At 42.0% G+C, this 12,305-nt stretch overlaps 1 protein-coding gene across 5 annotated transcripts in view; it reads left to right on the forward strand.

Moving 5' to 3' along the window:
* Positions 1-12,305, forward strand: part of FAM13C (family with sequence similarity 13 member C) — a 347,807-nt gene that overhangs the window by 267,254 nt on the left and 68,248 nt on the right. For all 5 annotated transcript variants that reach the window (XM_053583875.1, XM_053583874.1, XM_053583871.1 and 2 more), the window contains one exon: positions 10,730-10,793. In XM_053583875.1, the coding sequence (XP_053439850.1) occupies positions 10,730-10,793 (64 nt within the window). The remainder of the gene's footprint in view (positions 1-10,729; positions 10,794-12,305) is intronic.

The raw sequence follows: 12,305 nt of genomic DNA on the forward strand, positions 1-12,305 counted from the left end.
GGGTAGAATGACAGAGAGAATTCAATCCCATCCCTTCCCCCTTACTATGCATTCACTAGATATTTCTGTTTCATCCACCAGCCCTCAGAGTTCAGATTGTGCTAAAGGCAAAGTGCATCTGGCTTTCACATACCCAGAGGACATTTGAAAGTCAAGCGGGAGATGGGACAATTCCTTGTTGCGTGGGACTGCCCCACCCGTGTCCATGTGTGGCCTCTTTGGCTGTAGCCCCCAGAATACCAATAGGCATCCTCAGCCTCTGGGACAGTCCCAAACAGCCCCTACATTTTCTAAATGTGCCCTTGGGGGCATATGGTCACCTTGATAAAAAACACCAACTTTTATGATGGATACCTTCTTTAAAACTGCTGTCTTACATGTGTTCGTATTAACACAGACACATGCCCATGATCTATTCTTCAGTCGGGAAAAAAAGCAATTACTTAACAGTGTTGCAGTGTGTTCCTATTTTTTCTTAATATATTATTACACACAGAAACATACATATCCTGGAAAAACATAAATCAATATTCTATTGGTGGTGATTTTGATGTGAGATGTGGGTGATTTTAAAAATATTCTTTGTGCTTTTGCTTTCCAAGTTTTGCCCGCACTGAGTCTCTATTAAGTTTGTAATTGGGGAAAGTGATAATTTTAATAAATGCAAGAGAAGTAATATTTGCACTTACTATTTCTCTAGTTTTATTTATTATTATCTCTTGTATCTTACTTTGGGGAAGACAGGGATATTAGGAGAGTATTAGGAGAGAACGGATTTGTTGCAGGTTTTGGTTAACTAAAACTTGAAATACATTTTCTTTTTAGAATTTGTTCACAATTTTATTTCAGAAACTTTCTTTTTGTAAAAAGTAAAAACGAAGTTTCATAGCTTTTTTTATTTAATTTTTAAAAGTTTAATCATGTTTGTTGTACGTGTAGGCTTTTTTAGTAAGTTAATTTTTTATAGTAACTGTTAGATGAAGGAATTTGGTGAACCAATTGTTGAGAAATATTCTGAGGGATAAAAGCAGAAGAAAATGTCTTCTCATACTCTTGAACAGTACCCAGCCTCCCAGAAGTCCAGTAGTGCTAAGTTATTAATCAAGAGCACTCTTGGGATGCTGCAGATGCCAGAGACAAAAAAAAAAAAAAAGAAAAAAGAAAAATACCTGGGACCATTCAAGTGGGGTGAGGTTCAAGAGGAAGAAGGTTGAGCAGGAGCGTAAGCAGGACAAGCCAGGCATCAGAGGCTTCTTAGACAATGCCTTGAATTTAGCACCAATACAAGAAAACAATTAGGCCACAACCAACCTATTGAATAAATCCAAGTGTACATAACAGAGCCCCTGGGAAGGGCCTAGTAACTGTATCCTAGATACTGCAGTGTAAAGAGTAAGGGCCTTGGCAGTAAGCAGATCACCAGTTTTAAAGTAACTGCAAAATGGGGTCATATGCAATATATATAATATATCTTCTGGAGATGGAGGGAAGATGGCAAGTGAGGGATAGAGACTCATGACTCTTGCCTTTTGGGAAAGAAAGAAAATCTTTAATAGGGAACAGGTAGCCTTTGGCCTTGGTTAATATTGACGCCTACACAGATCCCTTGTGCCTTTAAGTTCTTTTGTTCCTAGAGCTGTGCTGATTGATACTTTAAAAGTTAAAGTGATGGAAGTCCAAGTTCTAAGTGTCAGTTCTAATATCGCAGGGTTTAGTATAATAAGTAATTATAACTATTCATGAAATATTTATCTTTCAAGTTGCCCATCAGTTGTCATCCCCTGTTATCTAAATCTTCATTTGTGTGATTAGCTTTTTCTCTTTCCTCCCCTGTGAGCTCTGAGCAGACAAAGCTTGTGTCGAATCTGTCACCACGTTCTCAGGTTTGGTTTTCTTAAGGCGGAAGCTGATAAGAGAAATCAGGTACAGGGAGACCGTCCCAGAAAACAGGAAGTGGTGGAGGAGGACGAGCCCACAGCAGGTTTGTCGCTTAGTCCCAGGAATCCCATCCTGTGGTTCTCAACCTTCCTAATGCCGCGGTCCTTTAATACAGTTCCTGTGAGTTGCGACCCACAGGCTGAGAACTGCTGCGTTTAGACCGTGCCTCCGACCTATCCTCTGGTGGTTGGGGCTGCAGGGTTTATCCACACACGCCCCTTTCTTCTGGATGCTGCTTGTCCCCAGGAGAGTAACTCTACCGCACATTTCCCGCTCCACCCGGCACACACCTTGAGGCAGAAGAGTGGAAAGACTTGGGAGGTGCTGGGGGTGGGAGGATAGGAGTGAGCAGAGCTGTCCTGGGAGCTGACGGCTCAACCCCTGTCTCCTGGGCTGAGCCCTGCCTGGCACAGGAAGCAGGCGTCTGATTATTATTGCGCAGTGACTGGAATGAGTGAGCTGATGCTAGCACAGGGCTTCGTATCTTGCTCAGCAGATCAGATCCTGCGAAGGTCTTAGGGTCTCTGCTCTCACTTGGTCCCCCTGAGGATCCTGTGCCCTCAACATCCTTCCTCGCACTCATTCTTTCCGTCTCACGGGGTGTTTTAAACCACACCCGTAGCCACTCTCCCCCTACTGAATCTGGTGCTGGCCTGGTGGGCCTGCCTCACTTTTCCCCCATTTTCTGGGCATGGCTGTGGTCCTGGCTGTCTGGTCTCTGTTCCAGCCGGGCAGAGTGAGGAGCGGGTTCTACTCCAGAGAAGCCAGGCTGTCTGCTGTTTGGAGTTTCTCATAGTGTCTCCCAGGACTCAAGGTATCTCCAGGTGTCTCCAGGACACATTATAGACAGGTGTCCACTGGGAGGCCAGGCCAGAAACACCATGTCTCTCCTACGGTCAGAAGTCCCTGACCTATACCCTTTGGCCACTGGTTTCCTCTCAGGCTATTGTATTTGGACCTTTAGGGTAATGTTTCCCAGTTAGGATTCCCCTGGAGTGCATGTTAGCTAGGAGTTATCATTCTTCTCTAGAAATTCTGATTCAGTAGGTCTGGATTAGGGCCCAGAAATCCTTGTTTTAATAATAGATTCCAATCTTCCCAGGAAGATAGGGGGAGGGCTGGGGTCCCTGCTGCAAGGAGGGCACACTGTTGGGGATCAATGTTCTGTTTCTGGTCGTAACATCCTTGTCTCCCCTGTGGGAGTTCTTCGATCTGGACAAGTGAAATGTGGGTCTGAACGTCCGTTTATGAACCTCTGTTGACTTCTAGTTCTGTTTTCTCTCAGTTGTCTCTTTGGGGGTAATTTTAAACTCTGTGCCTCTGTTTCTGTATCTTTGAGGTCGGCTGCCTGAGGTTGAACCTCAGTACTTTAGCAGGCATTGGGTAAGAACCAATAAGAGAAAGTCTTCAATGTGGCTTAGACTCCCCAGAGAAAGGAGCTTTATATTTACTGGTATTGAGGGTTGTTGTTGTTGCTAATAATATTACTGGAATGTATTGGCACCTTGTCCATGTCTGCATATAGAGCTATTGTTTGTATATAAAGCATGTTTTGCTCAGAGGGCTGTCCTCTTGGGATATACCTTTTGTTTTCTAAAGAGTTTCAGGAAACGGCAGTCACACAGCCAGCCAGCAGTCATCTGGGTATACATCAGCGGGTCCCAAGTGCTGCTTTCTAAGACAGAGGCTCAGTAGAATGTCGTGGAAACCTCGAAACCTTCAGATGTTATCTGAGGTCAGTGCTGTTGCATTCCAAGGCTCTGATTCTAAACAAAGCATTCTGAAAAGTGTGTTGGATGCTCTGTTTTTATTCTTTCTGGCCAGGTTTTCTAAATTATGGGTTCAAAAACTCAGTAAATTTTGGCAGGTCACCTCAGAGAAAAATGTATTCGCTTATGGGAATGAGAGTCATTCCATCTTGCAGGCTCTCCTAGCACACTACAGGTGGAAGAAAGAGCACTGCATGTGTTACAGACATTGTGCACACTCAGGGACGTATCATCATTGGCAGATGCCACCGCCCTAGCTAGGATTAATGTTTTATTAACGAACACGTGAGTGCCTACTATGGGTCATGTGCCAGGATTAGCTCCAAAGTGTTGAGCAGGATTCATACAGCTCTTGCTCTGCAGAGCTGACTGTCATGAGAAAGATAATCCAATCTACAAATACAGTCGAACCTCCATGGTTGACCACCTCCCTACATTGACCACCTCCTTAAGTTGACTTGATTTTCATAGACCAGACATGCACCACGTGTACGTATCAGTACAGCAGGCCTAGTTCCTTATGTTGACCATCTCCATAGGTTGACCACTATGCTACAGTCCCTTGGGTGGTCAACTTACAGAGGTTATGTACCTGGTTAGGAACTGAGACATGCTACAATGCAGAAGTAGAAGATGAGAATAGAGTTAGAACATATACAAGAGAGACCCAGTGGGGAGTTACCTAACATCTAAAGAATGAATGTATGAACTGGGAGAGAAAGTGGAGAGGGACGAGCATCCTGGGTATAGGCACAGCTCAGCTGAAGGCCTGTGCTAGAAAGAAGCACGGAGCCTCCAAGAGACTAGAAGAGAATGTCGCTGGAGCTGGAGCTCAGGGAAGGAGAAGTTCTCAAGCTGAGGTTGATGTGGCGGTGACGGGGACTAAATCCTTCAGGGCTTCATAGGCTACTTTCAGGCTTTTGGCTTTTATTTTAAGTGCAATGCGTGGATGAGCAATGAAAGGTCTTATGTGGATGATGGTGTGCGAAAAGTAGAGGAGAGGAAGGGAGACCAGGGAGGAAACTACTGTCATCCAGGTAGTTCAGGTGAGAGGTGAGGGTGGCTTGGCTCAGGATAGCTGTGGTAGAGATAGAGGGGTAGGAACAGATGCAAAAGTTATGTGGGTTAAGAAACTGTAGAGCTTGGTGTTACATTGGCTGTGGTGCTTGAGGGAGGAGAGAGTGTCAGGTAACTCTCAGGTGGCGTCCATGAGCCCACGGATGGTTGGGGAAGGTTTTCACTCAGATAGGGAGCATTTTCCTCTGGTCATTTAATTATTGGTAGTTACAATGTTGATATAAGTATAAAATCCCAAGCTAAAATGTGGCTTTTTCATAAATTGTCACATCTTATAATTTGACACAGTCCTTAGGCTAAGAAAAATAGTTTAATGCCTAGTTGGTCTTGGCATTTTGAATTTTGTTGCACCTCCTGAGAGAAGGCCACTGTAGGGTGACCCTACAGGCAGACTCAGCATATGCTTCAGGGTTCTAGCAGACAGTTTTTGCAATTCAGTGGGTGATCCACAAGTTTGCAATCGTTGAATCCATGGAGGAGCTCTTTTAATATCAGCACACAATTGAATTTTATATTTCTCTGTTGAGAAGTGTTTTTAGTTTGAATGATATAGTAGTGCTAGTGATGGTGGTGGCAGTAGTGGCAACGGTGGTACTAGTAATGGTGGGGATGGAGGTGATATGATGGCAATACTGGTGAGTGGTTGTGGTAAGCGATGGTGATGATAGTGTGATGCTGGTGGTGGTGATGATGGGGTAGTGGTTATGGTGATGTTGGTGAGAATGATGGTGATGGTGGTGGTAATTCCAGTGGTGGGTGGTTGTATTGCTGATGGTAGTGATGGTGGTGATGATGGGTGGTGGAGATGGTGGGTTGTGGTTATGGCGGTGGCACTGATGGTGGGTTATGGTAATGGCGGTAGCACTGATGGTGGGTTGTGGTAATGGTGGTGGCACTGATGGTGGGTTGTGGTAATGGTGGTGGCACTGATGGTGGGTTGTGGTAATGGTGGTGGCACTAATGGTGGGTTGTGGTAATGGTGGTGGCACTGATGGTGGGTTGTGGTAATGGTGGTGGAGATGGTGGGTTGTGGTAATGGTGGTGGCACTGATAGTGGGTTGTGGTTATGGTGGTGACACTGATAGTGGGTTGTGGTTATGGTGGTGGCATTGATGGTGGGTTGTAGTAATGGTAGTGGCACTGATGGTGGGTGGTGGTAATGGTGGTGGTGGCACTGATGGTGGGTTGTGGTAATGGTGGTGGCACTGATGGTGGGTTGTTGTAATGGTGGTGGCACTGATAGTGGGTAATGGTAATGGTGGTGGCACTGAGTGGGTTGTTGTAATGGTGGTGGCACTGATGGTGGGTTGTGGTAATGGTGATGGCACTGATAGTGGGTAATGGTAATGGTGGTGGCACTAATGGTGGGTTGTGGTAATGGTGGTGGCACTGATGGTGGGTTATGGTAATGGTGGTGGCACTGATGGTGGGTTGTGGTTATGGTGGTGGCACTGATAGTGGGTTGTGGTTATGGTGGTGGCACTGGTGGTGGTAGCGTTAGTGGCACTGGATGGTGGTGGTTGGAGGCATTACCTGCTCTTCACTGCTGAGGACTATAATTGGTCTCTGAGGAGTACAGCCTACATTTCCCATCGTGTGAGCCTGGGCTAGAGGAGCAAAGCTATGTTGGAATTGTCAGACTGCTCTGACTAGCTTATTCATCTTGGTCCCCTTCAGAAGCATGCGTTTGATACAGATTTGCTTAGTCACTTTCCTATTATTGTTTCAGGTGCAGGGATGCAAGGGAGTTGGAGGGAGTGTTCATTGTGACCCAGTTTTTGTGTGTGGGTCAGCTTCCAGGCACTGTTGTGAATGTTTCAAGCAGCATCTTTAAAGATCTTTAAAAGACGAGAACATGAGATGGCTAGCTGCTGTTCCAGTTCTCCTCTTTTCATTGCTGAACTTCTCCAGTGAGAAGCTTTTGTTTCTTTTTCCTCTTTTACCTAAGACTTTTATCTTTTTTTAATTCAGTGACCTTTTCTTTTTCCTCTTTCATGCTCATTTTCTGTGGGTAACTTTGACACTTTCTGGCAGTATAAGCTTGAGGAGTTCACCTGCAAGTCATATTCTTTTTCTTGTCTTGCTTTTTTTTTTTCTCTCTAATACTTAGCTTCTAGTACCCTACAGATCATCAATGGTTTATTTCTTTAGGATATCTCTTCCTCCATGAGATTATAAATTCCACGAGGGTAGATTTTGTTTTGTCTGCTGCTTTATTCCCAATATCTGCAGTAGTACCTGGTACATAGTTGGTGCTTAAAAAAATATTTGTTGAATGAATAGATGAAGTTATTTAACTGACCTTTCTCCTGTTAGGTCAAATGGATGTAATAATGTTAGTCTCAGATGGTTACCGTGAGGATTAAGTGAAATAATGTACGTAAACCACCTGGCAGGCCCAGCCTGGTGTGGTAAGGTCTGGTGAATGGTTAGTTCTTCTTGTTGCTCTCCTTCCTTCTTCCTTCTTCTTCCTAACTTCTTTCTTTCTGGTATTCAGAGGGGTATGTTCTGATAAGCTTCTTAACTCCTGTATTTTCTTGTCTTTCTTTTGTGTCCTAACTGGCCAGTTCTGGAGACCTACACAGTAGATCCAACTGCTTCTCTCTTTCAGCTTATTTATTAATGAGACTTCAATTATTATTAACAAAACATACCATTAGTTATTACATAATAATTTTAATATCATTTTGTTTATGATCATCGAATGTATGTATTATTATATTTACTATAGTTAACAAGTGTAGTAAAAATCATTCGTGAACTATCCTTTGCGTCATAAATTATCCTGTTGTTATCTTCACTTGGCAGATGAAGAAACTTAGAGGCTTAGAGAGGCTAACTTATTGCCTCAAATGTATACCACCTAATAAGTGGTAGATCAAAAAGTTGGGTCAGGTCCTTTTCCTTCCTTTATTTGTCTGTCCAAAAGATGTGTGCTGAGAATGTGCTGGGCACCGTCCTAAGTTCTGGCCACATAATGAAGGAAAAAAAAAATAATGCAGACCTGCTCATATGACCTTACCTGTGGCGACCATGCCTCATGTCATAATCATCACTTGCGCTGTGCTGTTGAGGGCCCTAGTTCTAAGGGTAAGCCCAGCCAGGTATTTCTCCTTCCCTGTTTCAGCCTCAGCTCAAGCTTCCAGTATCTAAATATGAACTCATGAATCACCTCTCCTTATGCCTGGTATTCTCTCCTCCCTCCAAAATCTGATGTTTTTCTCTTGCCATTTGGAAAACCACTTGCCATTCTCCTTATCACACAGGCTCAAAAGTTTGTTACAATTTTGATTATTCCTTCTCTTTTATTCCATCCTTCGAATCCACACCCATATCTCTCAATTGCTTTTATCCTTGAAACTATCTCTTATCTGTTTCTCCCTCTCCAGCTCCTCCCCACCATTCTCTTGTGAGCTTTTAGGCCCTGATCCTGGATTTACTGGCGTAGCCTCAAGGCTCTGTGTTCTTTGTTTTACTCTTGAAGATTATAAGGATCCTTAAGCATACACTGTTATTCTGCAATATCGGACCAGGCACATAGTAGACATCCAAAAGCTTAGTAAAATCATGCACCTTTGATGCTTCTAAATACAGTTCTCCAACTTGTTCTGAAGGGTTATGTAATGGTTAACCATTGTGCATGCATATTTCATGTAGGCTCTTCTCTATATCTCAGTAATATGTGTTATATGTTTTTAACAAAGTACATTTCTGCTCCTTTCCATTAAAGTTTGCTACTCGTTTATTTGCTTTACTATCAGCTGTCACTCATCAACAAGGAGCTTGCATCAAAGTCCTAGAGAAATTTACATTTGAAAAGTGTAAACTGGTAAATACTATTTTACATTAAAGAGTGCCACTCTTCCATTTTTTTGGTGTTACTCTGTAGAAACATAGTTTGAGAAGGTAGGTTACAAGGAAACTATGAGCCATTCAGAGTGTATTTAATGTTACTGGGTTGGATGGATTAATCCCTGCTGGGAAAAGACCTTTCCCCTGTTTTGTGTGAAAGAGCTACTTTATATTTTCTGAAGCCTGAAGTCCCCATGTTTGTTGCTCATGGGGTTGATGGGCCCTGGTGGGTGAGCCAGCAGCCTTCTTCCTCCATCCTCTCACTTGAGCTGTCTACAACTAAGCTCATGGTTGAGAGCCTCAGCCTTCTCTGACACCCAGGAGGGGAATGCTGGTTTGTGCACACATAGAAGACATTAGTCTGAACTTCATATTTTTCTTCTTTTACCATCTCCTTTTCTCATTAGAAAATAGTTTACACAATTAGCAATGCCTGCGGGTTGAGAGAATTTTACATTCTCAAGACTATTTGGAAGAAGTTAGGATTGTGGCCTTCCTAAATGTGCACTATGACATTTAGAAATCAATCATGTTACCCATTCAGAGGATGTGTATGCTTTCTTTAGGATTCAAATTGAGGCAGAATAATAACTGAAAATAATTATGTACCAAAATAAATCTTTTTCTAAATGACTAAATGACTTACTAAATCTCTTAGTCATTAAGATGGCTGCCTTTGTATAAAGATAATAATGATAATTTGATACATTTATTATATAATAGCATGTAAACTGCTATGGAAAAACTTGAATGCTGTTTAATAGATGCCACTGCACCATGGCATTTGATAAATCATAATTTGGACCTAAGTATCTTCTAGAAGCAGAATTTTTGTGTGTACTTTTAAGCTAAAGAAAATCAACTCAGAGCAGATGTGCCTTAAGTCCATTTTATTCTGTTATGAACTATGTAGTGAGAAACCCAGCTTCATTATGTGTCTTAGTCAATTTGGTGTTGCTATTACAGAATCTGAGGCTGGGTAATAAAGAAAATGGGTTTTATTTGGCTCATGATTCTGGTGACTGCAAAGTCCAAGAGTGGGCAGCTGTATCTGGTGAGTGCCTGAGGCTGCTTTTATTCATGGTTGAAAGAAGAAGGGGAGCAAGAGGGTGTGAGAAGATAAGAAAAAGAGGCAAGAGAGAGATACTCTTCAAAGGAAGCCAGACTTTTGAACAACTAGCTCTCTAGGGAGCAAATCCATTTCTGAGGTAAAGAGAACTCATTCCCTTAATCTATTCATGAAGGATCTGCCCCCGAGACCAAAACATCTCTCATGAGGTCTCACCTCCCAGTATTGCCGCATTGGGGATCAGATTTTAACCTGTGTTTTGGTGGGGTCAGGCCACATCCAAACCATAGCACCATATAGCTTAGCAACGAGTATAAAATGTATTTTGTAAATTAAGAGATAGGATGAAATTTCCAAAAGCCATCTTCAGTGGACAAATGGTATCTTTCTGTAACAACTATATCAGATCACATTGAGTCACTCAAAGACAACTGCATTGAATTTGGATTGGTACTGAGGATTTAGCACTACAGGAAGTAGATATAATCAGTGCTTTCTTGGAGCTTACGTTTTAGTATGGAAATGCAAATGCACATATAATTTCACATAGTAAGAAGTGCTAAGAAAACAATATACAGGGCAGGGCCCTGGAGGGTACCGGGAAGGCTACTTCTAGTTAGGGAAGTCAGGAGGGCCTCCTTGGGGAGGTGACATGTGAGCTTAGCTGATACATTCACAAGAAGAGTCAGTTGTATGCAGATCTGGGAGGAGAGCTGTGGGGCCCAGGGATAGCAAGTGTGAAGGTTTGAACAGGGAACAAGCACTATCTGTTCAAGAAACAGAGAAGGCCATGGCTGATGAACAAGGGTGAGAGTCGTAGGAGGTGGGGCCAGGAAGTCTGGCAAGGTTCAAATGCTATACTGTCTTGCAGGCCTTTATAAGGAGTCTAGATTTTATTCCAGACAGTGGGACACCACTAAGAGTTTTTAACAGAGGGATGGCCAAATCTATAGCTGCCAGCTTCAAATGTGCATTGCTGAAAGGTTTCTTTTCAATGGAAATAATTTTCCTTTGTATTTTATAGAATAGACCAGAGGGCTGCCATTTGGCCAAAGGATGCTTTTGAAACTCAGCAGGACTTAAATGAGGTAGGTGCAATCATTGCTGGTTATGTGAACATGAATTAGCCAATCAAAAGATTTATTATTCTTATTCACAGTACCAGGAATTCTTTCTGATTAAAACTTTAAGTATTTATGCTTGTAAGGGAACTTGTCATGCTTGAAGTTCTTTGTTCAATGGGTAATGTTTTTCTTTGCTATGGAGCAAACACATTTAAAATATTGTTTGTGAGACAAATGCCACAATTTGTCCCTAATCCAAGTCCAACAGTCATTTCATTATATTCTTTATTTCTTTTCTTTTCTTTTTTTTTTTTAGACAGAGTCTCCAATTTTGCTTCAGAATTGTATGACCATGGTTGTGACAGTTAACATTTGTAAAATTTTCTCTTAATGGTTTTTTTTGTCTGCATCTTTCTCTCTCTTTCTTTCTCTTTTTCCTAATGGCCTTTGTAGTCTCAAACATAATCATGCTTACTGTTTATCCACTGAACATGATATAGTTTAGTGTTTGCAATATGGTTTTCTTGGTAGACTTTGAGACATGAGGCCATATTTTCCAATCCAAATTATTTCCCTACAAAATGGACATCACAATGTTAATTAGCTTGTTCTGTATTTTCTTTGAAATATGTAATTTAATTCTCCTATTTGAAATCAGTATGATATAGTTAGGATACCTATTATTATACATGCCTTGGCTTTAGACATTGGTTTGAAATACTCTGGCCTTTTCTTGTCCTCACTATAAATTAAGGAGCAGTAGGTGGTGTGTGGTCTGTCTGATGAGGAACATGGTACAGAGAATGAACAGACTTGACAATCAGATGTCCAATGTGCTTCTGGTGAATTATTTACTGGGCATTTAGAAAATGCACTCGTACTCTGCCTCCCCACTCCCCCAAAAAGATATTAACTAAATTTAGGTAGCTTTCTTCTTTTTTTCCTTTTTAGTAGAAACGAATAGCCAAAGGTAAACCAGCTTCCTGGTTAAGCTAGTAAAATAGCTAATGTTGTGAAAATATCCTAAAGATAAGATAATAGAATTCTGGATTTTGTTTATTTGTTTTTTTTTTTTTTTTTTGGTGTGTGTGTGTGTGTGTGTGTGCGCGCGCGCACATACAGAGACAACTCTCAAATTCTGCAGTCTCACTCATGGTACCAAGAATGAAAAAGAGTTTATGAAAATGAATGAACACAACTGTCTGCCCCCCTGTGAACAAGCAAAATGCTAGTTGTAAAGAAGCAATGGTTTGTTTTGACACAAGTGACTAGAAAAATGAAGTGATTGTAAGAGTCAACTCGTGATAGCTCTTAAGTATTTGGGAAAAACTGTGTTGAGCTGGAAACTCATAAGAATGCTGAGATTACTTGAGCATTCCTAAATCACAGTTTTGAAAGCTCTATTTGAAAATCTGCTTTTCTTTATTCCTTCACTACACTGCATTTGCAAATGACAAGAAATGTGCCAGCTCACTGCTCGGGGGTTGCGTGAGCACAAGAACACTGAATCGAGCCCTGTGTCTGCAACCACAGGCA

Source organism: Nycticebus coucang, chromosome 3 (assembly GCF_027406575.1).
Source record: "Nycticebus coucang isolate mNycCou1 chromosome 3, mNycCou1.pri, whole genome shotgun sequence".
Classification (NCBI taxonomy): Eukaryota; Metazoa; Chordata; class Mammalia; order Primates; family Lorisidae; genus Nycticebus; species Nycticebus coucang.